This window comes from Trachemys scripta, chromosome 4 (assembly GCF_013100865.1).
Source record: "Trachemys scripta elegans isolate TJP31775 chromosome 4, CAS_Tse_1.0, whole genome shotgun sequence".
In the NCBI taxonomy this organism is placed as follows: domain Eukaryota; kingdom Metazoa; phylum Chordata; order Testudines; family Emydidae; genus Trachemys; species Trachemys scripta.
In genome coordinates this window covers 124,864,956-124,888,017 of record NC_048301.1, presented here as the reverse complement: position 1 = coordinate 124,888,017, position 23,062 = coordinate 124,864,956, and the positions used below count along the sequence as shown (strand labels likewise).

General features: G+C 48.7%; 1 protein-coding gene across 4 annotated transcripts; it reads right to left on the bottom strand.

Moving 5' to 3' along the window:
• Window positions 1-1,353: 1,353 nt before the first annotated feature.
• Window positions 1,354-22,987, bottom strand: LOC117875811 (vesicle transport protein GOT1A-like). 4 transcript variants are annotated; one of them, XM_034767275.1, is made up of 6 exons: window positions 20,711-22,987; window positions 19,318-19,409; window positions 17,790-17,968; window positions 17,240-17,303; window positions 2,784-2,903; window positions 1,354-1,682 (listed from the first exon to the last, which is right to left on the bottom strand). In XM_034767275.1, exons 3-6 carry the CDS (start codon window positions 17,841-17,843, stop codon window positions 1,372-1,374), a joined length of 549 nt encoding a protein of 182 aa, XP_034623166.1. In that variant the 5' UTR covers window positions 17,844-17,968; window positions 19,318-19,409; window positions 20,711-22,987; the 3' UTR covers window positions 1,354-1,371. The 4 variants fall into 4 exon arrangements, with proteins under 4 accessions (XP_034623166.1, XP_034623165.1, XP_034623169.1 ...); XM_034767274.1 differs by lacking the exon at window positions 19,318-19,409; XM_034767278.1 differs by lacking the exon at window positions 1,354-1,682 and having other exon boundaries at window positions 2,802-2,903.
• Between the last annotated feature and the right edge of the window lie 75 nt (window positions 22,988-23,062).

Here is a 23,062-nt window from a genome sequence, read left to right as displayed (position 1 = left end):
GCTAACAATTTTGGAAGGGACATTAAACCTCATGCTTAAGGGCTTAAGCCAACCTCCTCTCAACTGTTAGAGACCTACTATGGGGGCAGATTATTCCACATCAGCCTGTGGCAAGGTTTCTTACACCTTCCTCTGAAGCATCAGAGACAGCGTAGTGAGCTAGATGGACCCTGGTCTGATTCAGTCTGGCAATCCCTGTGTTCCTACGAACAGGGCGGGAAGTGGTCTGCAGAATCGCAAATGGGATGGGACGCAACGCGATCAGGAGGCACTCTCTCTCTCTCTTCTAAGATGTGGGCCACGCAATGGAAAAGTTTGAGACTCCCAGCAGGTGTGGACTGATTCAGATACAGGGGATGGAGGAGGCTAGTCAACCAGCCAGACACCTGAGTCAAGGGGAGAATGTATACAAAAGCATGCTGCACATTCAGGGCTGGAAGTGGGCTCCACAATGGAACATCTAAACCAAGGCCCCCTGTGGGCCCTCCCGTTGGCATGTATGGACCTGGTTCGATTTCACTGTCCAAATGTGAGATCTGGGTGACCCACGGGGTCCTTCCTCTTTGAAAACGTCGTGCTCAGAACTCTACAGAACTGGCCAGCTTCCTGTGTTGCTGTTTCTCAGAATCAGGCCCTGGGTGAGGACAGAGAGAAAGAGGCCCTGTGGTCTGAGCAGATCAGACTCTTGGGCAAGGATGTTCCTACACTTGAGCCTTTACAGAAACTATCCATGCAGTACCATCTATACCGATTTCATACGGACTTCAGCCTTGCGGTCACATATGCTTCTGGGGCCAGCATTTTCAGAAGTGCCCTCTGATTTGCAGATCCTCCATTTTTTAAGTGCCCAAACTCATAAGAACGGCCATATTGGGTCAGACTAATGTTCCATCTAGCCCAGAATCCTGTCTACCGACATTGGCCAATGCCAAGGGCTTCAGAGGGAACAAACAGAACAGGTAATCATCAAGCGATCCATCCCCTGTCGCCCATTCCCAGCTTCTGGCAAACCGAGGCTAACGACACCGATGATGATTTGGGGCTGGTTTTCGCAGATGCTGCACACCCCACAAATCGAACTGAAGTCAATGGGAACTGTGAGTGGTTGGCCCCCTCTGAAAACCAGGCCTGAGGTATTTCAGATTGACTCCCTCCCCCCCAACAGAAACTCTCCCAATCCCTCTGGAAAGTTGTGGCCGTGCTGCATATCCTCCCATCCCCTCCATCCCACCCCATGCCTTCCTCCTGCACCCTTAGGACAGAAAGCAGAGAATGCTTGAGAATCCATTGTAAAGCTACGTCACTTGCTGCAATTGATTCACTCACCCCCCTCCCCCCACCCTTACCCCCAGCTCCAGCTGCTCCTTGGCTTCACAATATTTTCACCTTGGCTTCCCTGGTGTCTGCTTGCCTCTTGCCGTATCTCAAGCCGAACGAGTTCCAGTTGTAGGCGGAGAGATCCTTCTCCCGCTCCACGAGCAGCGAGCCCTGGGGGACAGAGATGGCTCTGCTCCTGGCTGGATGGATTCCTTGCCCCAGCTGGACCTGGCTGTCCTCCTGCGGCTTGCACAGCAGGGGCGGCGTGGATCTCGGTTCTGCCTTCCCAGGGCTGGGCTTGCTTTCCGAGCAAGGAATGGCTTGATCCCAGTGGGCCGGGCTGGCCAGGTATTTGAAATGGTCACCTACAGAGAAAGGCGCAGAAGGAGTTGAGGAGGGAAAGTGGTCAGTGTCAGACTCACCAGTGGCAAGTGGCAAGCAGTGTCGTTGGGGCAGAGTCTGTCTTTTTGTTCTGTGTTTGCACTGCACCCAGCACATGAGGTCCTGGTGCGTGGCTGAAGCTCCTATGCACCACCGCAATCCAAACAAATAAATAGTAAAGATTTCACAGGCTGCCTGTTATCGTCCAGGGCCTGCCATAATCTTACCCCCACATTTCCCCCAACTCCTTCTCTTTGCCCCCTCTCCATCCTGCTCCCCACATTCACCTGTCAAGCTTTGGAAATTTAGCAATGCACGAGTTAGTGGTGGAGCGCCCAGGGCCCAGAACAGGGAGAGGGTTCACAGAGCCTTCATAAGATGCCCCAAGAGTTCAGCTCCCATTTATTATGACTCAATGGTGTTGATTACAGAAATGCCAAAGGACCAGCCACGATCAGGGCCTCATTGTGCTAGGTGCTGTACAGACCCACAGTCTCTGATCCCAAGAGCTCATGGGCACTTGAATATGGACCCTGCTTTGAATCCAATGTGCCAAGCGCTTCGGAAGTCGGGCCCCGACTGTGGGAGCCCTGAGCATTTGAAAATCTCGCCTGGAGCTCTTCTGAAAATGTAGCCCTCGGGGGGTTGTTTTTCAGGGGGGAGCTGAGCACCCGCAGCTCCCCTTGACTTTCACGAGAGTTGTGGGTGCTCAGCACCCCTGAAAATCAGATTCATTTTGACTGAGGGCAGCCGGCGCAGCTATACCTGACCAAATACAAACATTTGTAATTTTTAAAAGCGTGGAAGCTGTTTGGGGCAGGGACTGTCTCTCTGTTCTGTGTTTGTACAGCGCCTGGCACAAGGGGCTCCTGGCCTCAAGGCATCAGTTAACAACCAGCAGTGCTTAATTTGTAATGAAAGAGGTCCCTGGGCTCAAGCAATATTTTTACTTTCAGAACTGATGTGCCAAGCCTAGAGGTGCCGGGGCTATGCACCAAGCTCACACAACCTCGTTGGGAGACATGACCCTTTCGATTCCAAGCGAGTGGCTTTCAATGCAGGATCTCCACGGGCAATCGCGCTACCTGTGTGTCGAGGGCTCCAGAAGGGGAAAGATCTTTCTGCGGGTTCCCCAAACTGAGCATTGGAGAAGAAGAGAAGCAGGAGCATGGAGCTGAAAGGATTCATCCCGGGCTGGCTCAGACCTGAAATATCAGACCAGGGGGGAGAGAACACAGAGGAAGGAAGAAGAAAGTAACAACAATCGGTCAGATGGTTTCCAGTCTCCCGGAATGTTCTGCTCTTTAAAGGGAGAGTCTCTGGGATATCGCCTGCTCTCAGTGACACAGATACAAACCCGGGGTGGCTCTATGCTCTGCAGTGGAGTCACTGCATATTGACCCTGCTGGAAGTAGCAAGTTCAGCTGACTACAATTTAAAATGGCTCCCTCACCCCTTTTGCAGAGAATTGTGGGTAGACTATAGAGTTCAGACACCCGTCATTCCCCCCATCTGTCTCCCACCAAAATGAATGGGGCTGCTCACCGGCACAAAGCGAAACACACGATGCACTGGACCTGCGCGCGGGATCGGTCCTTACAGAGGGGGTTTTAATGGGATACAAAGCAAAACAGGGCCGAAGGTTGCAGGACAGCCAGCCCCCTCCCTTTCATCCACCTGCCAGCAGCTACAGGAGCGGAGATAGAGGCTACAGGGGGTGGCTAACAGCGCACGGAGCCTTTGAACAAGAGGATCAATATGGGCAGATGAAAGCTAAGCTCAGCAAGCAGGCCCAGCCAAAGACACGTCAAAAACCACCCCTGTCCCTGCAGGTGGGGTCAGTATTGCAGCAGATTAATGCCAAGGGCAGCTACAAAGGGCTCCCTGCTGAAATGAGAGGTGGTGAGGAGAGAGGAGGAAAAGGAGATGGTGAAGTCTCAGGCCCATTTTTAGAAGTCCCTTGGGACATACCAGACCCGCTGACTTTCACTCAGGCCTAGGGTGACCAGATGTCCCGATTTTATAGGGACAGTCCTGATTTTTGGGTCTTTTTCTTATATAGGTTCCCATTCCTCCCCACCCCGTCCTGATTTTTTCACACTTGCTGTCTGGTCACCCTACTCAGGCCTAGGCTCATGGGAGCCAAAGCTGCTTTTGGAAATGGGACTTACACGCTTTTGAGAACTTTACCCAGGACACCTTTCACGTCTAGGTCATGAATTCAAATCCTGCCTGTGTCTCTTGAGCTGAGGTACTTGTCTGGCCCCCATAATGGTAGGATCTGAACACCTCGCAGCCTTTGATGTAATTAACCTCACAACGCCCCTGTGAGGTAGGGCAGTGCTGTTATTTCCATGTTATTGAGGGAGAACTGAGGCACAGAGAGACCAAGGGCATCCAGGGAGTGGCAGAGCTGGGAATGGCACCTGGATGCCCCACGTTCCAAGGCAGCCCCCTAACCACAGGAACGTCCTCCTTTCCATCTGTGGCTGTTGGGGCTCTTCGGTCGTCTGTACGAGCTGACAGCCCTATCTCAGCCCCGTTCCTTCAATTAACCACATAGAAACTTCATCACTGTCCGCTCCAATTAGCTCGCAGTGCCAACAAGGTAGCGACGCCGCCGACGGGCGCGAACAGAACACGGGCCTGAATCCTCTCACTAAGAAGCGGCACCTGCTGCTCAGAATTGAGGCGCATTCCTGGGGGGCGGGGGAAGCTGGCGTTCCTGTGCCTGTTTTGTAGCGGACGAACTTCTGGGCCTGACCCTCAGAAGCCCTGAGTACCCAGAGCCCTACGTGAAGCCAGCGGGAGCTGTTGGTGAATTGGCGCCTCTGAAAAATCAGGCCCATTCTGTCTGTTTCCTATGCTCCCCTATCTGTGTGTGTCTGTCTCCAACTGTCATCTCATCTTAGATTGTGAGCTCCCTGGAGCAGGGACTATCTTTTTGTTCTGTGTTTATCCACCACCTTACACAATGGGTCCTGGGCCAGGACGGGGGCTTCTAGGCGCTACTGCAACACAAATCATAAATAAAGAGAATCATCTCCAGGGCTGCCAATCCCGCACTCTTTGTTGGCAATAAGGACCCTTAACTAAACTGCACAAAGAATTCTCATCTGTCCTTGGACCCTCCACTGTGCTCCGTTAATGGAGTTAATGTGTTCATCTTAAGGAGACCCCAGGTTAACTGCAGGGGGCTAACACTGCAATGTCTCCTGGCAGATTGGGACACTTTGGTCTGTCACCTGCTATGGGTCACAGCAACCGGCTGATATTTTATATCCGTATCTCTCTAAACAGAACAGCCTATCTGGAACAAACAGGGCTGTTCACCCTTTTCATTTGTTCCCTTGCATCTTACAAGAAGTCAAACCGGCTTTTAATCAATTCCAGGAAACCGTCCCTATCTTCTAAAGAAAAGGGATGCTGCATTAGCTCAAAGTGCACACGTCGGGCAGATCCGAACACGGCCATTTATTACTAAAAAATAAAAGCCTTGAAACACAGGGTAATTAGGACAGTTTCTTCCTATGCAGGGACATTCTAAAATTAAATTGAATGATTTTATTCCTTTCCAGGTCTTTGGAGTTCTTGAGAAAACATAAGAAACACAGGCGTCTATGATCATTTTTCCACTCAGCAACACACACACACACATGCTCTCTCTCTCTCTCTCTCTAAATGTGGAGAAAATTTGTTGGACTGACAGTCCCTGCAAAATTCCTTTTCTAGCTACTTTAAATAGTTGAGGAGTAAGAGCAAGTGGTCATGCAGATAAGGATGAAATCTTGGCCTCACGGAAGTCAATGGGAGTTTTGCCATTGACTTTGAAGGAGACAGGATTTCACACACAGTGTGTAGTTTTAGACTCAAATTGCTCCGCATGGCATGGTCAAAAAGCCATTTCATGATTATGGGGCAAAACGTTCTCTTGTGACAAACCAGCGCAGCACAAGGCTGGGAGCCAGGAGCCCCAAATTCCGCCCCCAGCTCATTTTAGCCTGGTCTATATTAGAGACATTTTGAACAAAAAATCCCATTTTTTGCTAACACCAATTCATATCCATTAGAGGTAGCAACATAGGGAGCCCTACTGGAGATGTGCCCCCTGCTGCTGCCAGTGTTTTAAGTTCCATTTTGACTAGCCCTATTTTGAACCGGGTTAGACCATGCGGTGTTTAAAATGCTGGCGGGAGCCTGGGCTATGTACATGCTCAGTGTTGCTTCCACCAGTGCAACAGAACTGGTGTTAGCAGCAGTCTTGGGTGATCTTGAGAGAGTTGCTTCCCTTCTGCGTGCCTCAGTTTCCCCATCTGTAAAATGGTGCGGAAAACCATTTTGCTGTCTGGGAAAACCCTAGTGATCAAACAGTGTCTAACTCCTCGAGAGCTTGGGGTCCTTTTACTACCAAAGCACAAAGCATGATCATATTCTATTTGATGAGGATGATTAGTCTGACCATTTAAAATCTCTTTCCTTGACCAAAATTAAACATACCCCTCCCCACAAAACAGGACATTTGGGTTTCAATTTAAAAAGTTCCCATGAAAAGCGAACCCACGTTTTCAGCAGGGGAGAAACGAAAAACGAACCACAGCTTAGATCTTACGTGATCTTGTCCTCCACTTACCTCTGCTGCTCGTGGGCCTTCGTGTGCAGAGCGAGGGAGGGAACTGATGAGACCCTTCTCCCCACTCCGGTCCCTTACAAATAGGTGAGCAGCTGCCCTGGCTGGCTGGATCTCTCTCATCTTCAGTATAAACCTCTCCCCCTTATTATAGGAGCTGGTTGTGATGTCAGCAAGGCTTGGACCCACCTCTACTTTCCCCCGCCCCCCAGCCATTTCACTTCAGAAAATTGCCACTTATCTTTTTCTCTTGATTGCTTGTTGCTGTGACGTGCAACTTTACTATACATCACTTTAAACACGAGAATGCAACTTGCCCCTCTCTGGGCAGGATCATCAGCTGGTATAAATTGGCCTAATTCTATTGACTCCAACAAGGCTACACTGATCTATACCAGCTGGGAACTGCCCCCCTCCCCTTCTTAAACTCTTTTCCTTTTCACTCAGGGTACATCTATACTACAGAGGCTATACCAATGTAGCTATGCTGGCATCAGGGCCGGCTCCAGGCACCAGCCTGGCAAGCGGGTGCTTGGGGCGGCCACTCCGGAGAGGGGCGGCACGTCCAGCTATTCGGAGGCAATTTGGCGGACGGTCCCTCACTCCCGCTCAGAGCGAAGGACTTCCGCCGAATTGCCGCCGCAGATCACGATCGCGGCTGTTTTTTTTTTTCCTTTTTGGCTGCTTGGGGCAGCCAAAACCCTGGAGCCGGCACTGGCTGGCATAACGTCCTGGTTTGTAGAATGTCACAACGGACTATTCCAGCAATTTCAAAACCTTCTTCCCCAAACGTGTGTCAAGTCGGAAGAGGCGCCGACGCTCACTCACCCTGCTTTGCAAAGTTTCTGCATTCTGCAGCGAAACCACGGCTGGGTGGAAAACACCCCAACAGCTTCACTCCCCATGTAATTCTCAGAGCTGGACAGCCCCTGGGAGCCAGAGAGCGCGGCTACAGCCAGCAGTGGCAGGAGCTAAAGGCTTCAAACTAAAGCTTGTTATTTAAAGAAACCTACGGGATAAAGAGACATGGGCTAAAATTCACCAGTTCAGAGAGCTGGCACAGCGCTTGGGCATCACTTTAATCCTCATAATAGGGCGGAAGTGGCCTTAGCACTAACGAGGCCACAAGAAGCAAAGCAAAGAACCTCCAGTGACCTCCGAGTAAGCAGGCAGAAGCACCATTGTAGACCACCTTGCTATTAAACGATACGCTCCCACAAACCAATACCATTCGCCATGGCTTGCCGACCCCCAGGACAGTCTTCAGAGGGCCTGCATCACAATGAGTTGAGTCAGTCCAGGTCCTTCATCCATGTTCTTCTTTCTCAAGGAGGTGCACTTAATGAATACGAGTCTTTTAACAGGGCACTCGGGGGGAACAGCAAGCTCTAGTGAGAGGCTCCCTAGGAAATCAGCTGAGCTGCCCATAACCGGACACTCCCACCACACCATGCCCAAGGCTTCCCCGGAAATGGCCCTGGAGGAATTCAGCAGCTAACTAGCTGCATAGAGATATTGCACAGCTGTAGAACCACAGAGGCATGCTGCTCCATTAGACACTGGGTGGGGGACAAGTCTAGTAGCCCATACACAGGGCTTACTGGGGCAAGTCCCGGGAGTTGACCCTGAAGCTGCTGTCAGTGCTGCAGGGGGTCAGTGGTGTGGAGCATGGGGGATTCAGGAGGGACCCACCGCACAGAGGTGATGCCAAGTGGACCCGTTTTGGCTCTGGCCAGGGAGTGAGAGTTGCCCACCTCTGTGTGCCCTGCTCTTGCCAATGACAGAACAAGCTGATGTGACTGTCACCTGCAAGAAGGGGGTCAGCAGGACTGGCTTGGTGGCCTCCTTAGAGCTAGGGTAGGTAAGAATGCGCCCTCCAAGGCGAGAGATGGGAAAGCACCTGCTCCTTCGGCCCTCCATGGCACCTTGCCAAAAGAGGGCTGTTAAGTCCCCCTGCTCGCTTCAATATTCAGTTGCCTCTTTGCTGAGAGCTCCCTACGGTTGCTATTTTTTGTGATGGAGCTGCCCGCCCAGCGGGAACTGGGCTGAGACCCAACACACTCATTGCGCACAGGGGCCACCAAACAGCGGTCTGACCTGTAGCTGCTTTCTGTCCCTATGCAACAAGGCTAGGCTTGACCTGGGGGTGCTGGAAGCAAACAGCTTCCTAGCTCATGACCATCTACTTTGCACCCTGCTGGCCCCCACCACAGTGCCTCATGCAATTCTCTCCCCTTCCCCCACACTGGTGCAATACAAGGCTTGTGCAGCCCTTTGCATAAGAACAGGATGGGAGGGGGAATGACCAGAGTGCTCAGTGCTCCAGCTTTTCGGGCTGCAGAACAGCCAACAGGAAGCCAGGCCAGGGCTTTAGGAAAGACAAGGCTGAGCCCAAAGCCAGCGATCAGAACATTCAGCCAAGGAAGTGATCTTGTGATCATAGGTGTGTTATAATGCAAGGTAACAGGGCCAGATTCTCAGCTGTTGTATGTCGGCATCGCTCCATTGACTTCCAACGGATCCGTGCAGAATTACACCAGCTGTGGATATGGCCTTGTTCCGGCAACAGCTTAGTGCTCGGCCTGTCCTTTTCCCCATGCAGCATTGTTGCATCACTATCTGCGGAACCTGCCTCATACAAGACAGGATGGGTTCACTCCTCCTGCTTCCCCGAGTGTCCTCAGCCAGATCCGTGGCCTCCAGCTTCGATGAGGGCTCTGGAGAGGCCCCATTGTTTCTGAAGTCCTTTAGTGCTTAATCATAGCAAAGGCAGCTCACGCTCCTGCAGCCAGCGGTAGACTGAAAAGAACATGCCCCACTACTCAATAGATCAGCCATGAGCTATCTGCTTGGCATCTGGGCTTCCAATACAGTACATTCCTCCTCGCTCAATTTTCTCCTGTTTGGCAGCAGAATGGTCTTTAAAAAACGAGAGATAATTATCGGAAGTAATCATCGGTCTATTGCTGTGCTCTCCCCCGCAACCACCTGCTTACCCCTCTGCAATTAATGGCCCCAAATATCACTTGGTTTCTCATGGCCATTGCACACGAAAAGGGTAATTTACTCTCCCTGGATCAGGTCATGAAATGTTAATGGGGCTTAACAGGAGTTTTCATAACCTCCCCTGCCCTCTCTCAGAGCGGCGGCATTCTAAGGGGCAGATTCCGGGCCATGCCTCTTGGGAAGAGCAGTCCAGGCAGGGGGAGCTGCAGGGGAGCTTTATAACCTCTTCGTACCTCCCAGATCCTAGGCTGCTCCAGAGGCACACATGACCTCTGCAATAAGTTAGAGCAGCCCTCAGCCTTTAAGGCCTCCTTGCATGGCTGCCTGTTGGCGGTTCTGCAGCCCAGAAGAGATGGAGCACAGAGCACTCGGGTCATTCCCCCTTTCGCCGCGCCCCTAAGCTATGTCGCTCCTGCACTGGGAGAATTCCCCAACGTGCTGCAGTGGGGTGCAGAATCCGGCCTCAAGGGGCTGGCGTCATCAGTGGGTTGGCCCAGGGAATGGGACTTCACCTTATTTCGTACTGAATGCTCCAACGCCCTTTCAGGGCCTGATCCTGCAGTTTAATGTGATGAGGGACTTTTGCCGCAGACTTGGATGGGAGCAAACTCCAGTTCAGAAAGGCACCTTGAGCTTGTACAAAAGGCACAACACAAACAATTGGATTGCTCGGCCAGAGAACGCAGCTCATTGTTTCACGGCTAAGACGCAGAGACCAGAGAGGAACATTAGTGCGGTCACTGCCGTTTTAGCACCTGCTGCTTAGTGATTTTTAAAATATTACAAAACCAGGATTAAAAGGAATCAGACAGGTCAGAGATGCTCATTGGCCTTGTAGGACTCCATGCTCCCTAGACACTCTGCGTCGCTTCCCATCTCACCATGGAGGCATCAGACACGACTTTGTTTTTAGCTTTGTGCTAAACACCCATTGAAATCTGACAGCTTCTTTCCAAGTTTCCTGATTCATTTTTGTTTCTGTCAGAGCCCTTCAAGGGGAAAGCCTGTTTCCTAGCTCTTCCCGACCCTCTCCAGGAAAAAACAAACACCCCCCCCCTTTAAAAAGAACAAGAAGAGCTTGTAATAAGGTATTTTGTCCAGAATGCTTCCTGAGAGCTACTCATACAAGGTATGTCTACACTGTGATCAGGAGGTATGACTGCAGCATGTGTAGACATACTTGAACTAGTTTTGATCTAGCTAACTTGAGCTAAAGGAATAACTCCCCTCCCTCCTAGCTGTAGCAGGCTCCTATCCTGTATGGAGCAGTCATCAGAATGGGGACATACTACACGCTCTGAACAATGTGTCAACAGCAGCATGTCCCTCTAATGCAGTGGTTCACAAAATGTTACACGGGGTTCTCGGGAAAAAATTCCCTAATGGCAGACAGAGCTGTCCCTTGGGACCCTGGGCAGCACAGGGCCAACAGCCTGGAGCCCCTGGACTTCCAAGAACTAAGCAGATCAAAACAAGCAGATCTATCACACTGAGAAGATTTAAACTTCAAGACTCCTTATACGAAATGGAAAGGGAAGTGGATATTTTTTGCTGTTTTTAAAATTAAATAGGCAGCTAGTGTTGTTTTTAAAATTATTATGAAGAACAAGTTTAAGCTTTGTTGTAACGTGCGTTGTTTGCCTGGACTGCTCAAGACCTGAATGCATGTGTAAGAAGAACTCTTTGAGTTGGCTTCTTAAATACCTTCATGCTTTCACATCTGATACTCCTTGATGAAACATAGGAACCTTGTCTTCTAACAGGCTTATTCAAAGTGATACGAGCTACAAAAGTGAGATCTTGGAAGAGTGTTGCTGTTTTCATAATGTAATAAAAATGATCAATAATAATTAATAAATAATGCGTAATGATCAATAATAATTAATAATAAATAATGTGTAATAAGCATGTCATAAAAACAAATTTGATATTTCCAAGATCACTGCTTTTATAATTTATACTCAGGTAAAGGAGAAAATCCCTGGAAATATTTATTTTTAGGAGGGGGTTTGTGAGACTTGACATTTTAGTGAAAAGGGTTCACAGGTTGTTAAAGTTTGGGAACCACTGCTCTAATGGGACTGGGATGCAATATTATCTCAGACATGCTTTTTAATCCACATACAATTTCACTCTCATGAGGACATGACAAAAGAGTAAATCAACAACTTGCACAACCATCTGGCTTGGGAAACTCATTCATTCCAGTGTAGCGCATGGGAAGGTGAGAATCTCAGCCAGATCTATCCGATTGGGAGCAATCTGATAGCAAGGCTTGGATTTTTGGGTTAATTGGTAGCAGGATCTGTTGGCTCCAAGCGGCTTCCTTCACACAATAAAAGAGTGTGTCCAGTCCAGGTGACTCTTGGCTTGGAGAGACTGCAGATTAGTGTCTGTGCAATGAGAGCCTGCTGCCCACGGATCCGGGTGTCTAAAGCAGGTGACGTTATCTCCACTAGCTGTTGGAAACTCTTCCAGGTCATACCAAGGAGCTGGTGTCTCCTAGTTTCTGGAATAGCTGCAACAATGACAGTTCATTAGCAGCGGTAGTAAACTCCCGCTGAACTTAATGGTGACACTTGCAGTTCAGCACAACTGCGCCTGTATTTCCCTTAGAGGTTCAGCAAGGGCACCCACGGGCAGGCTTCTGGCTTCCAACTTGTTGCCTTTCTTGGGTGGAGCCCCACATCTCTCTCCCTTCTGACTGAGGTATTCCCAGGCTGAACAGTTCCCTGCCTTCACTGTGCTATTCCCAGCAAAGGACAGACTGCTTAAGCAGACCTCCTTGTTTCCTCTTCAGACATTAGAGCAGTGTATCTGCCCACAGGTAAGCTACCGCACAGCTCTTGTGATGCAAGTGGATTTATCCTTAAGATGAAACCATTACAGAGAAAATGTATTAAAAACAATAAAGGAACCTACATACATGCTAAAAAGCTTCCCAGCGATCACCCCAACTCCGCCATGGGCTGTGGTAGCTAATTTGTCCTTCAAAACCCCATAAAAGGTCACCTCTATGGTCCTTCAAAAACCCTCTATGGTCACAAGTGCATAACAGCCTCAGCTCAGAACTAGCCCATTCAGGTAAAGTTTAGTCCATCTGTTATACAGTTCAAGGATCTTTGATGGGAATTTCCAGGAGCAAGTAACCAGTAAGACAGGGGGTCTTGCTCCCCAGGGCATAGCTTCAAAAGGCTGGTTTCACAGGGGAGAATTTGCATTTCCCTCCTCTCAAGTACTTTCCAGGATAGTCACATCACAGAGATAGTCCCCAAAGCCCTTTGAAGTTCCTAATACTTTCAGAGATTTAATTGGTCAGGTTTCTAGAAAAGTTACGTACAATCCCACAATAATCCAGACATAACTGCATTTTGAATAAATGGACCACAAAGGTTTTAAATTTAATTCAATAATGTTTGTCCAGGATAGTGTCGGTCTCTCCCAGACTTGCCCCAGGACAGTGGTTGGCATTGTAACAAAGGATGACCAGTTGAAACTCCACCAGAGAGGTTCTTTGGGGCCATCTGCCTGTCCCAAGTCAGGATAAAGGAGGAGGGTTGGGCGTGGGGCTAGCAACTCCACCCCGTAAAAAATCAACCTGCTATAGAAACGCCAACAATAGAGATAACAGAGACTTTTAGCCTGGAAAAAGAAGGGTCTTCGAGTCGAAGACGCATGACGCTGGGTGGTGAAAGTCGTGAGGAAGCCACTAAGCTGATTACCCTTCTTGCAACCAGGAGGATTACCATTGGTACATGGAACGTGAGGACCATGTACGAGTCAAGAAAGATGGCACAGGTCGCAGCAGAGATGAGGAGCAACAACTTGACCCTACTAGGCATTAGCGAGACAAGATGGACACAAGCTGGACAAAGACGACTGTTGACAGGAGAGCTGTTGTTGTATTCCGGACATGAAGAGAGTGACGCACCCCACACACAGGGAGTAGGCTTCATGTTGTCCAAGCAGGCACAGAGGGCACTGATTGGTTGGGAGGCACATGGTTCCAGGATCATCACAGCATCCTTCAGAACTAAAATGAAGAGGATTAAGATGAATGTTGTACAGTGCTATGCTCCAACCAATGACAGTGAAGAGGGGGACAAAGACTATTTCTACAATAGACTTCAGAAAATATTAGAGATTCTCCCAGACAAAGACATTACCATCCTTATGGGAGATTTTAATGCCAAAATTGGACCTGACAACACAGGATATGAACAAGTCATGGGGACCCACGCTCTGGGAGAGATGAGTGAGAATGGAGAGAGATTTGTGGATCTGTGTGCACTTAACAACTTGGTCATAGGAGGTAGCATCTTTCCTCACAAGCGGATCCACAAGAGTACCTGGGTATCGCCAGCAGGCATGATAGAAAACCAGATCGATCATGTCTGTATTAGCAAGAAGTTCAGAAGATCTTTGCAGGACGTTAGAGTTAGAAGAGGAGCAGACGTAGCGTCCGACCATCACTTAGTGGTGGCCAGATTGAAGCTGAAGCTGAAGAAGAACTGGATAGACGCGTCAGAAAGAAGAGTGAAGTTCAACGTTAGCCTTTTGAAGGATCATAAGATCAAGGAAGATTTTGGACTGACGCTGAAGAATAAGTTTTCAGTACTACAGGATCGGTCTGAGGAAGAGGAAGACAGTGTATCCAACAGATGGCAGAAAGTGAGAGAGACACTTAGGTCAGCATGCCAGGAAGTGCTTGGAATTAAGAAATATCAGCAGAAAGAGTGGATCACAGCAGAGACCTTGACTAAGATAGAAGATAGAAAGAAGAAGAAGGCAGTAGTTAATAACAGCAGGACTAGAGCAGCAAAGGCTAAAGCGCAAAAAGAGTATGCTGAAGCCCATAGAGCAGTGAAGAGGAATATTAGGAAGGATAAGAGAGATTATGTGGATGGACTGGCAGCAGAAGCGGAGCAGGCAGCATACAACGGTAATATGAAACAGCTGTATGACATCACCAAGCGACTGTCTGGAAAGTTCAGCAAACCAGAACGTCCCATCAAAGACAAGCAGGGAAAGTCTATAACAGAAATAGAACAACAGATGAATAGATGGGCGGAGCACTTTGAGGAACTCCTGAATAGACCAGCACCATTAAATCCACCAGACATTGACCCAGCCAACGAAGACCTTCCAATCAATTGTGATAGACCAACCAGAGAGGAGATCAGAAAAGCCATCACTATGATGAAGAATAGGAAGGCGGCTGGACCTGACGATATTCCAGCAGAGGCCCTGAAAGTAGATCTGGATGTTTCAGTGGAAATGCTGTACCCCCTCTTTGAGAAGATATGGGAAGAAGAAGTGATTCCAGCAGACTGGAAAGAGGGATATCTTATTAAAATCCCCAAGAAAGGAGACCTCAGCCATTGTGCCAACTACAGAGGAATCACACTTCTGTCGGTGCCAGGGAAGGTCTTCAACCGAGTTCTCTTAGAGAGAATGAAGGATGCCGTCGACCCACAGCTACGAGATGAGCAAGCAGGTTTCCGGCAAAATAGATCATGCACGGACCAGATAGCAACGCTTCGCATCATAGTCGAGCAGTCTATGGAGTGGAACTCCTCATTGTACATCAACTTTGTTGACTATGAAAAAGCATTCGATAGCGTGGATCGAGAGACTCTCTGGAAGCTCCTTCGGCACTATGGCATCCCAGCAAAGGTGGTCAACCTGATTAAGAACTTATATGATGGCATACACTGTAGAGTGATCCATGGAGGGCAGCTTACAAACAGCTTCCAGGTGCGAACCGGAGTCAGACAAGGATGCTTGTTGTCACCATTTCTCTTTCTCCTTGTCATTGATTGGATTATGAAGACATCCACTTATGAGCGTAGGAACGGAATCCAGTGGACGTTGTGGACCCAGCTTGATGACCTGGATTTTGCTGATGACCTTGCACTCCTTTCGCATCGCAAACAGCAGATGCAAGAGAAGACCAACGTAGTGGCAGCCATGTCATCACAGGTTGGCCTCAACATCCACAAGGACAAGACCAAGATCCTCAAGATTAACTCCATCAGTAATGACCCAGTCACACTGAATGGAATCCCTCTGGAAGAAGTGCAGTCCTTCACCTACCTAGGCAGTATCATCGACCAACAGGGTGGCACGGACGCAGACATCAAAGCAAGGATTGGTAAGGCAAGAGCAGCTTTCTTACAACTCAAGAACATCTGGAGCTCTAGAGAGCTGTCTTTGGCAATAAAGATTAGATTGTTCAATTCCAACGTGAAATCAGTCTTATTGTATGGAGCTGAAACCTGGAGGATAATTAAAACAACCACCAGGATGATCCAGACCTTCATAAATAGTTGCCTTAGAAGGATTCTCCAGATCCGCTGGCCAGACACCATCAGCAACATCTACCTCTTGGAGAGGACCCATCAACTTCCAGCAGAGGAAGAAATTAGAAGGAGAAGGTGGGGTTGGATAGGACACACACTATGCAAGCAGCCAACCAACATCACTAGACAGGCATTGCGGTGGAACCCCCAAGGCAAGCGGAAAAGAGGCCGTCCAAGAAACACCTGGCGACGCGACCTTCAGGCTGATAGCAAAAAAATGGGCTATACCTGGAACCAGCTAGAGCAAATGGCCCAGGATAAAGGACTCTGGAGATCTGTGGTTGGCGGCCCATACCCCGACTGGGGTGACGGGCATGAGTGAGTGAGTGAGTGATGACCAGTTGAAGTCCTGATGCTATTTGCTATTGAGTACAATCCGTCTCCTCAGCAACTCTGTATTCACAGTTTAAGACTTTTTTCTATACAGAAGATACAGTCCAGACCTCTAGTGAACAGATACATATTGCTGCCTATGAATTAGCGCTGATCAAAAATGTTCACACTAGTGAAATTTCAACAAAAATTGTGCCAATATTTTTCACAATTTTTTGACCAATTCTAATATCAGTGAGAGTCTACCGTTGAATGTGGACAAGCCAAAGCTATGGTGGTATGCAAGGATCCTGGGAAAACACACAAGATTCCAGCGAGTGACACAGCTGTATGACATGTGAGAAATCACTGCTACACCTCTACCCTGATATAACGCGACCCGATATAACACGCATTCGGATATAACGCAGTAAAGCAGCGCTCCGGGGGGGCAGGGCTGCGCGCTTCGGCGGATCAAAGCAAGTTCGACATAACGCGGTTTCACCTATAACGCGATAAGATTTTTTGGCTCCCGAGGACAACGTTATATCGGGGTAGAGGTGTACTTAGGAAGCATCATTACAGAAGACGGAAGATCAGCTAATGGCAGAATAGCAGGAGCAAAAGGGACATTCTGGAAGAATTAACATGTGATGAGAAGTATCAGGAGGTAGCCGTGTTAGTCTGTATCTACAAAAACAACAAGGACCTGGTGGCACCTTAAAGACTAACAGATTTATTTGGGCATAAACTTTCGTGAGTAAAAACCTCACTTCTTCGGATGCATAGAGTGAAAGCGATGAGAGTGATGAGAAGGAACATCAAATCTGAAGACTTTTTTTAAATCCCAACTCTTAAAAACTTGCACTTGGTCAGTTCCGTGTTAAATTATGGCTGTGAGACGCAGACATTCAGACAATTCAAGCGTAACTGAGGGCAGAAATTTAACTGCCTCTTTCGACCAGATTTTCCTCTCCCTTTCACCTGTGTAAATTGGGAGTGACTCATTTGAAATCAATTAAGTTACGTGAGATGTGAAGCCAGTGTGAGAGGAGAATGGGCCAAATTCTCAGCGGGTGTAAATCTGTGACGCTTTGGAAATGTCAATAAAGATCTGTTGATTTACACCAGCTCAGAATTTGGTCCAGTATCCTTACTGGGATCTTCCGCCAGTACCTTGCAAAACCAAAGCCCCCTGACTCTGCATGAAATCCAACCCCAAAGCCTTGCTTACCTTGCTCAGCAGTGGAATATTTCCCAAAGCTCCCAGAAATCCAAAGACTACTGGGAAAAAATCCCTGGAGCAAAACAAAGATAATTTTTAATCAATGAGTGGAAGCTGGGGAAGGGAGTGGGCTGATTTAGGGTCAAGGAAGGACTTTCCCTAGGATCTATAACTGGGTAAAATAAACACAGGTCTAAAAAATTCCTGTGAGCTTTCACTAGCTGGGAAATATTGTCCATCCAGCTGATTGCCAGATTGTTGCCAGCACACAAATGGCCATGTGGATTTGGTACGGATTTGGGGCCTGGCAGGATCTCTTCTGGCTCACAGTGTTTGAAATCAATGCCTTGCAAACGACAGGGGAGTTGATCCTGTGACTTTTGTGTGCCTTTCTGGGGAGCTTTGGATGCTTGCTAAGGAATTCCTTAGGGGAATGAGAATGGGGTTTCCTAGATAGCCTCTTGTACCCACAATGCTCTACACCTATGAAGTTTTGCCAGTTACCCTAGCAAAACTATTGGCAAAGGCCAAAACTAAAGGCATGTAGAGAACTAGTCACCTGAAAAGGGTGATGAAGCCATAGGTCTCCAGCAACATGCCCAGAAGAGGCCATCTCAGGAGCACAATGAGAATGCCTCCCAGGAAGAAGCTGGTGCCCTTTAGCTTTTCCCTCTGGAAGAAGAAGTTGAAAGTCCTTCTCAGTCCGATGATAATGGCCAAGCCAGAAAGGAACAGGAGCTAAGCGGAGGAAATGGAGTCGCACAGGACTTGTTAGAGGAGAGAAGGTCTACACATTCCCTTCATTCATTCCCGATCGGGCGCCAACTCTAGCTCCTCTTTCCCGTGTGATCAAAGAGAACCCTTGTCTATCTCATCTGCTGACACGGGCATCCCCCTCTCCCCTCACCTGGGTGCCATCCATCACACTAACGCAGCATCCTACTTGCCTGCTTTTGCAATCCATGTAACCATTATAAAGGACAATGCATATAAGCCACTGTAATAATGCAGTAAGGAAACAGGCTTGCCTAAGTCCCAGGCAACAGAAATGCAGTAGATAAGAGAATGAAGGGCTAAATTCTGCTCTCAGTTATAACAATACCTAGGTCTTACACAGCACTTCTCATTAGTAGATATCAAAGGAGATATCAGTATCATTATCCCCACTGTAGTTGTTATAGTTTCACTAGTAGAACCCCACTAGGATTGCACTGACTGTGGTAGAATTCCGATGCCAGCTGATTCCCACGGTGTTAGAAGGAAACATCTCTGATATTTCATGAGAATGAAAACGTGTTCATGTTACAGAGCTCGTCTATATGGAGAGTTATTCCAGAATAGCTATTCCGGATTAACTCTTCCTAATTAACGCCACGCGCGGATGCTCTTATCCCAGAGTAAGAGTGCCTTATTCTGAATCCACTCTGGAAATGGATTAAACTACTTTGGAATAAAAGCATCCACCCCTGGAGTTAATCAGGAATAGATAATCCACTTTAAATTTACACCCTACCTGAATCTGAATGAACTTCCATGTGTAGACAAGCCCTTTGTTCTTTTTATTTGTAAATTCAAGACAACTTTTAGAAGGACTTTAGTGCCTGTGAGGAGAGGTGCTGGGCTGACTTCCCTGGAGACTGAAATGCTCTATTTATCCCCACACAAGTATGTGCTGCACCATACAAGTGTCCCCCACACCATGTGTCTCAACTCTGATTGGGAAGGACCATCCCCAGTAGGGAGATAGTAGTTTAGTCTCCATGTGATTTGATTCTTGGCTTCTCTTTCGAGGTTGCCTACAAGGGGATCAGTTAATACCAGTTGTGATGAGATTAAGGATGGGGACATCATCACAGCTGGACTGAAATGCATCAAATTTATTTCACACAAACCCGAGCAGGATTTGAACAGAGACTAGCCCCATTTCTCTCATAATAGGAACCTATACAGGGCCAAAGGGCTGGCACGCTCCACCGTGGGAGCTGTGACTGGTTGCAGCGGGGTTGTCGTGTCTGGGCCCCTGTCCCAGTGCTATATTTTGCCCTCAGGAGGGGCAAGGAAGGGGGCCAAGGTTTTGAGGTACTCACGTTTCCAAAGGCCAGCAGCACTGAGTCAAAGTACAAGAGTACCCCAAAAAAGATGAAAAATAGGCCAAAGCCCACAAGACCGACACCGATCTCTGCAACAGATGGAGGGTCAGTGATTAGGAGCGTAGCAGCCAGAGGACAACGTATTGCTACCAAAGAAGTATTGGATGGTGCCAGCGTCTGTCACCAAATCCACTCCATGGTTCCTCGTTGCCTCGCCACCTCAGCAAGGAAGGCTAATTTGTGGGTTGCGTCAAATATTTAGACAAGACAATTTCTATCTAAGGTAGGTTTTTGAGAGCTCACCCACCACCCTGGCCTCAGAGCGCCTCTCTCCCTATATGTATCTAGGGAGAAAGAGACAGTCTGATGTTAAGCCAGCTGGAAAACAGGAAAACGATTTCCTGAAAACCTGTGAAGTGGTTTCCATGTGGCAGGGGTCACCTCCTAATCCCCTCCCTCTTCAAAATGGAGCTGAGCCAAAGCTCTGGACTCACTAAGAGTCTTCCTATTGCCTTGAATGGGATTTGGGTCAGGCCCAGGGCTCTCCAACTTATCTATCAGCCAAAAGCAGCCAAGGATGGGATGTCATAGGGGTTTAGAGCAATGAAAACTGGTCTGAAAACCCAGGACACATCTGCAAACTTTGTGTGTGTGTCAGGCCATGAGTTACTCACTTCATTTTCCTCTTCAGGGAGATTTGGCGCTCACTAACAGTGCTGAGAGAAGGGAAGGCAAGTGCTCAGCAAACCTCCCACACACCCAGCTCTGCCAATGGCCCTCACCCGCCTCTGCTTATTCCAGTCCTGAGCTCCCCACACACCCCACAGCTGTGCCAATGCCCCATAGTCTTGACCCACAGCCCCCTCCCCCCCACTTTTCCAGTCCTGAGCTCCCCACTGCCAGCTCTGCCAGTGGCTCTCCATCCTGACCCACAGCCCATTGCTATGCCAGTCCTGGGCTCCCCCACTCCAACCTCAAGAACTGCCAACTCACCCTTGATCTACATCCCCCTGCCTTGGCATTGTAGACCCAGATCTCATCTGAGCAGACGCTGCCAGTTGTGGTGAGTTATGAGTTCTGCAGAGCTGTGAAATGCATGTTTCCCTCTTCTGTGGAATGGTGTTTCTGTGGTGTTGACAAACACCCATCAGGGTTTGCAGGGACAGTACCAGACTCAGGGCCTTTGGGGCAGGGGCAGGACAGTAGTTCACTCTGCCTCTGACACTCCCTGATCTGCTGTGACTGGTGCCACAGAGCAACCTCCAGCTCCAGCAGTCACTGCATCACACATTGGACAGAGCAGATAAGCCCCAGCCTCTGAGACAGGCTGTTCCCCGGGTTCACTGACGAGTTAACAACCAACCCCCCTGAGGCTGCGTCCCTTACTCACTCTGAAACTCCGTGAGAGACACCATCTTCCCTGGCATAAGCCTGGAGTGAAACAAGGTGTGTGTGGAGTGGGGTGTGGTGTGGGGGTGGACCCACAGCTTCCACGAGCTCCCAACCAGTGACCCTTGGAAAGGTCTTTAATCCCTACCTCGTCATCCCGCAAATCATTAACTCCACAGCAGCGGCAGTAACCTTAAAAGGCCCAGCTGTTAATGTGGCGCTCATCACTGTTAGGTTCCCTCTCTGAAACCAGCACAGGCCTGTAGTCCCTTACCCGGAGCTTCTTCTGCATAAAGTACCCCCGGGGATTCTGCCATCGCTATTACCTGGGAGAGCAGAGTTTTGTATTACCCCTCCCTGTTGTTCCTACTGCCCAGAGATCTCTATGAATGGCCCATTCCTGCCTATCAAGGACCTGATTCAAATCTGATCTACACCACTGTAAATGAGGATGAAAGAAGAGAATTCACAAGGCCTGAGTCTCCCTTGCTTTGTATTGTTATTAGCACCTAGGAGCCCCAGTCATGGAGTAGGACCCCACTATGCTAGGCACTGTACAAACAGAACAAAAACGCAGCCCCTGCCCCAGAGAGCTGACACTCACCTGTCCCGCCCTGGCTCGATGAAAGCTTGCAACGTCCTTTGATCACCTGAAGTGCTGAGCAGTGCCATCCAGCTTGGTCTTTTTGTTTCTTAATAGTTGCTGGTCCGTGAACGTTTAGAAATAGCGTCCAATGGGGCTTCTCCGGGACTGTGCTTGGGCTTCTGAGCCACATAAGCTTTGCTGCCTCTAATTCTCCCGCTCAGTCATGTGGCTAATTTCTTCTCCACTGGAAAACTACCCCATGGCCAAGCCCTGAATCTGCTACCTATCCAAGGAGCAGCAATGTCTACCTCATGCACACATCCCGCTGGGTTAAACCTTCCCCCTTGACTCAGCCGTGGCAGGATTCTCTTTTCTACTGCACAGCCTTGCTCCAGAACAGAGCGCGCTCATTCCACATGCAACCCCCGTTTGAATGGCAAGTGGAGAATCTTTATTGTGCAAGGCTAAGTACACAGCCCAGCACATCCGTTGCATCTGTCTGATACAGGGAGCGTGCTCCTACGAGCATTACACCTGATTCACCAGACATGGGCTCCAGCCATCACATGTAGGAGGGATAGTTTGTGAGAAATTAATTATTCATCAGCAATTGGTCTCTTTTCCTGTCTGCGAAACATTTGCAAGGAGGTTGGGAAATGCTCAGACGCATTCGCTGTTCACAATTGTCCCTCCATAGGTCTATTTCTGCCCCATGTCCTCACACTGAGCAGTCCCGTCCCACCCCACTGCTTTCTGGAGTTGGGTTGTACCCTCAGAGCATCCCACTGAGCATGGATTTGCTCCCCACTGAGCCTATAGTTAGCACTTACCCTTCAAGAATCCCCATTAAGCCATGGATTGCATACTCACTTTTTCATTACCAAGCCTCTCGTGGGCGGCAGAGTTGGAAGTCTCCTGCTTGAGTTTCCCTCTTTGGAAATGATGCTGGAGCCAAGGGACTTGTGGGAGTCACTCTGGAGTTTCCACAGAGGCTGGTGGGAGTTTGGCCTCTCCTCCCACAGTTCCCTCGGGTGGCCATCTGGATTCCCACAAGGTCCTTCAAAATCACTCAGAAGGCATTGCTACTGAGCTGTGTACATGGAACTCTAGGATTGCTATCCCAGAGGGCAGTGCAGCTGAGCGGGTGTAGAACACTGTGATACAGTCTTCAATTACATGGTCACATACTATTTTTTCCATAGGGCCCCTCTTTGGAGATTTTGGAGAATTTAAGCTGCCAAACTCCAACATATCTCTATCTCCACTGAGCACGTGTGAACTGAGATTTTCAGAGGCTCATAACCTGGCCAAATTTGGGTGAATTTTTACATGGATGGTAAAAGACGCATCCCCTGCTCTGGGGCGACCCGCACCCCAAATTTCAACTCCTTCGTTGAAAGTATGGTAGTACTAGAGCTACTCAATGAAAGCAGGTACGAATTTTTTTTTAAAACATTGGCAAAGCAATGTATTCCCCCCTAGCCTCATTCCTTGAAATGGCCAAACCATTTAAGCTGAAACTTTAAAAAAAAAATCAGCTTGGGGTAGACAGTCATCATGAAAAATTTCAGCCTGAATGGTTAGATCGGCAAAGCTATAAGCAACTCAAACAAGGTCTTACAACAGAAATTATGATCCGTTCCAACGATAATAAAAGACCCACAACTCAAGTTAACATCAACGGAAGCTGCAGCACCTCTGAAAATTGGTCCCCTAAATATGTCCAAGCATGTCCGTCCCCTAGCTATAGTTGCAAGAAGGACAAGC

Bases quoted from the DNA above. Each gene is read 5' to 3' on its own strand.
- LOC117875811 (XM_034767274.1), bottom strand. From the start codon at position 20,747: ATGCCAGGGAAGATGGTGTCTCTCACGGAGTTTCAGA. The intron at 17,304-17,789 runs GTGACTAGTTCT...GTTTTGCTCCAG, and splicing joins GGCTTCATCACCCTTTTCAG to GGATTTTTTCCCAGTAGTCT. The intron at 2,904-17,239 runs GTAAGCAAGGCT...CTGATATTTCAG, and splicing joins ATATTCCACTGCTGAGCAAG to GTCTGAGCCAGCCCGGGATG.